A 2625-nucleotide genomic window follows, 5' to 3' on the forward strand; every position below is an offset into this window, starting at 1 on the left:
TCAGTGAAGTGAGACTTTTGTGTCTATTAATTTCCAGAAGGCATCCTTCACATCTTTGTTCCTGAGGCTGTAGATCAGAGGGTTCAGCATGGGGTTGACCACTGTGTAAAAGACAGAGGCCACCTTGACAGTCTGCTGAGAATTTTTGGAGTTGGGGACGCAGTAGAGGGAAAGGATGGTCCCGTGGAAGATGGTGATGGCGGTCAGGTGGGAGGCACAGGTGGAGAAGGCTTTGTGACGCCCACTGGCAGAATGGATGTTCAGCACCGTGACAAAAATAAAGATGTAGGAAGTGAGGATGATCAGGAGTGTGCTCACCTCATTGAAGGTGGCGAAGCCAAAGAGCAGCAGGTGGGGGACGTGGATATCGGAACTCGAGACAGCGATGAGAGCCGTGTATTCACAGAAAAAGTGGTTGATTACATTATGTCCAGAAAAGTTTAGTTGGAGAGCATAGCAAAGGAGTACCAGGGGGCCAAACATACCCCAGAGATATGACCCCGCCACCAGCAGGGCACAGAGCCTCGGTGACATGGCCACTGTGTAGAGCAGAGGGTTACAGATAGCCACAAAGCGGTCATAGGCCATCACCGCCAGCAGGAAGGACTCAGTCACCACGGCCGAGCAGGACAGGAAGTACTGCAACATGCAGCTGGAGTAGGAGATGCTCTTATCGGCCACGACCAAGTTCTCAAGCAGCTTGGGAGTCACAATGGAGGAGTAGCAAAAATCCACCAACGAAAGGTGACTAAGGAAAAAGTACATGGGGGTGTGAAATCTGGGGTGAATTTTGATGATTAATATCATCCCGAGGTTCCCTACCACCGTGATCACATACATGATCAGAAACACAAGGAAGAGAGGAACTTGAAGCTCTGGGTAATCTGTGAAACCCAAGAGGGCAAAGGTCGTCTTCACACTCAGATTTCTTGCAGCCATCACCACAGTGCCTTCGAAGAGAGGGGCTGGGAGAAGGGACTTGTTCTTTACAAAAAGAAGATTTTGGACAATGAGTGACAGGCACCGCATGACCTTCTATGGTGGACAAAAGAAAATCAGAAGAGTTATTGGTCCTGACTTCTTCCACAGAGAACATGCCTCATACAGAGGACAGATGTGGATGTGCCCCACCAAGCTGAGTCTCTGAAACGTCTTTGCATTTCCATCGCCATTCGCATTTCCAAACGAGACACTTGTAGTGTGTACATCCACTCATTAGCGAGTGGTGTAATACGCACAGAACTGTTAGAAAATGCTTGCACGTAAGTGCATAAACTACTGAAAGAGTCTAAAAAGTATGGAAAACGTTTGCTGCGAAGAACAACATATATTGCTACTGTATTTTTTGTCTGTGAACAGAAGTCAAGTAAAGTCTTTACGAGAATATATGTCTCTTTCAAGAATAAAGTAAATCACTACAGAAATCTGAGAACAGATCATAGCAACCCCATTTTAACACCTTTTGTTCAGTAAAGGCTGCTTCCCTCGTGGACTTGTTTAGCTGCCGAGGAAGACAATGGCTTGCTTTGAGTTCTGAATGGAGTGTACACTTTATCAGGATTTTTAGCCTGCGGGTTAGCTTTTAATGCAGTCTTAGACATTGTATTGCTACCTCGTAAGGGTCTCAGGATTTATCAGGTAAGAGTTCCCTCGGAATTAACTAGTTCTCACTCTTGTGATAGTTTATATACCAATTTAAGGTGCATATAAAGAAATATGTGTAAATATCCATTTCCAGGTAGTAAATTTACTCCACTCTTTGTAAGATAGTTGTCAATGGTCTTGAAGCCAACTCTTTGCATGATTGTTAACTTCTTTCTTTAATATAATTAAACTCAGACTTGGATAGCATTTACAGTGAGTTATCATAAAAAGAAAAGTAAATGAATACCCCAGTTACCATTTCAAGAAAACAGTATTTTTACCATTTCATAAACACCCTGAAAGTCTTACCAGCTACAGAGAAACAGGTCACCACCCCACCTTGCTTCTCTGCAAGTTGAGTGTTACTGGGACGCCAAGGTTCTTACATCTCTCTTGGTAACCCTGGGGACTCGAACTCTGGGGAATCACTAGCATCTCACTCCTCACAAACAACAAAACAGGCAATTAAGGCAAATGGCAAGTCTCTTGTAGCATTTTTAATGACTGGAATTTTCTTGAAATTACACAGAAAAATTGGGGCTTGTAACTGACTAACAGGATTTACTTGCACATAATTAAAAAGCCCTCTCAAATTAATGAAACTAAAATAAAACTAAGGGAGGCAGCATTTTAAAATCCTGTCTCATTTACAGAAAATTTTAGAGGGCTTTGTTTGTTTGTTTTTTGTTTTTTTGTAAAATAGTTTACTGATAATAAAAGGCAAAGATAACCCAGAAAAGTATGCTAACCGGAACACTTAGTCTCTGTTTTTTGGGTTTTTTTGAGGGGGGAGGGATGCATTTCAAAGTCTATTACAATTTTACCCAAGTGAAAGAATATGATTTGTTAATTATGGAAATATGCAAAGAAAGGATATTCTGCTAATGCAGTTTTCTAAAATACGCTACCTGTGTACTTTCTTAGCCCACTGTTATAAATAAAAGTAGTCCCTATCTCTGGAATCATAGAGGAAGTTTTGTC

The 2625-nt window shown here is 42.1% G+C and overlaps 1 protein-coding gene across 1 annotated transcript; it reads right to left on the reverse strand.

The window, feature by feature from the left end:
* On the reverse strand, positions 1–939 carry LOC105094804 (olfactory receptor 5D14). Its single transcript, XM_010986901.2, has one exon. It carries the CDS (start codon positions 937–939, stop codon positions 1–3), a length of 939 nt encoding a protein of 312 aa, XP_010985203.1.
* Between the last annotated feature and the right edge of the window lie 1686 nt (positions 940–2625).

Source organism: Camelus dromedarius, chromosome 12 (assembly GCF_036321535.1).
Source record: "Camelus dromedarius isolate mCamDro1 chromosome 12, mCamDro1.pat, whole genome shotgun sequence".
In the NCBI taxonomy this organism is placed as follows: Eukaryota; Metazoa; Chordata; class Mammalia; order Artiodactyla; family Camelidae; genus Camelus; species Camelus dromedarius.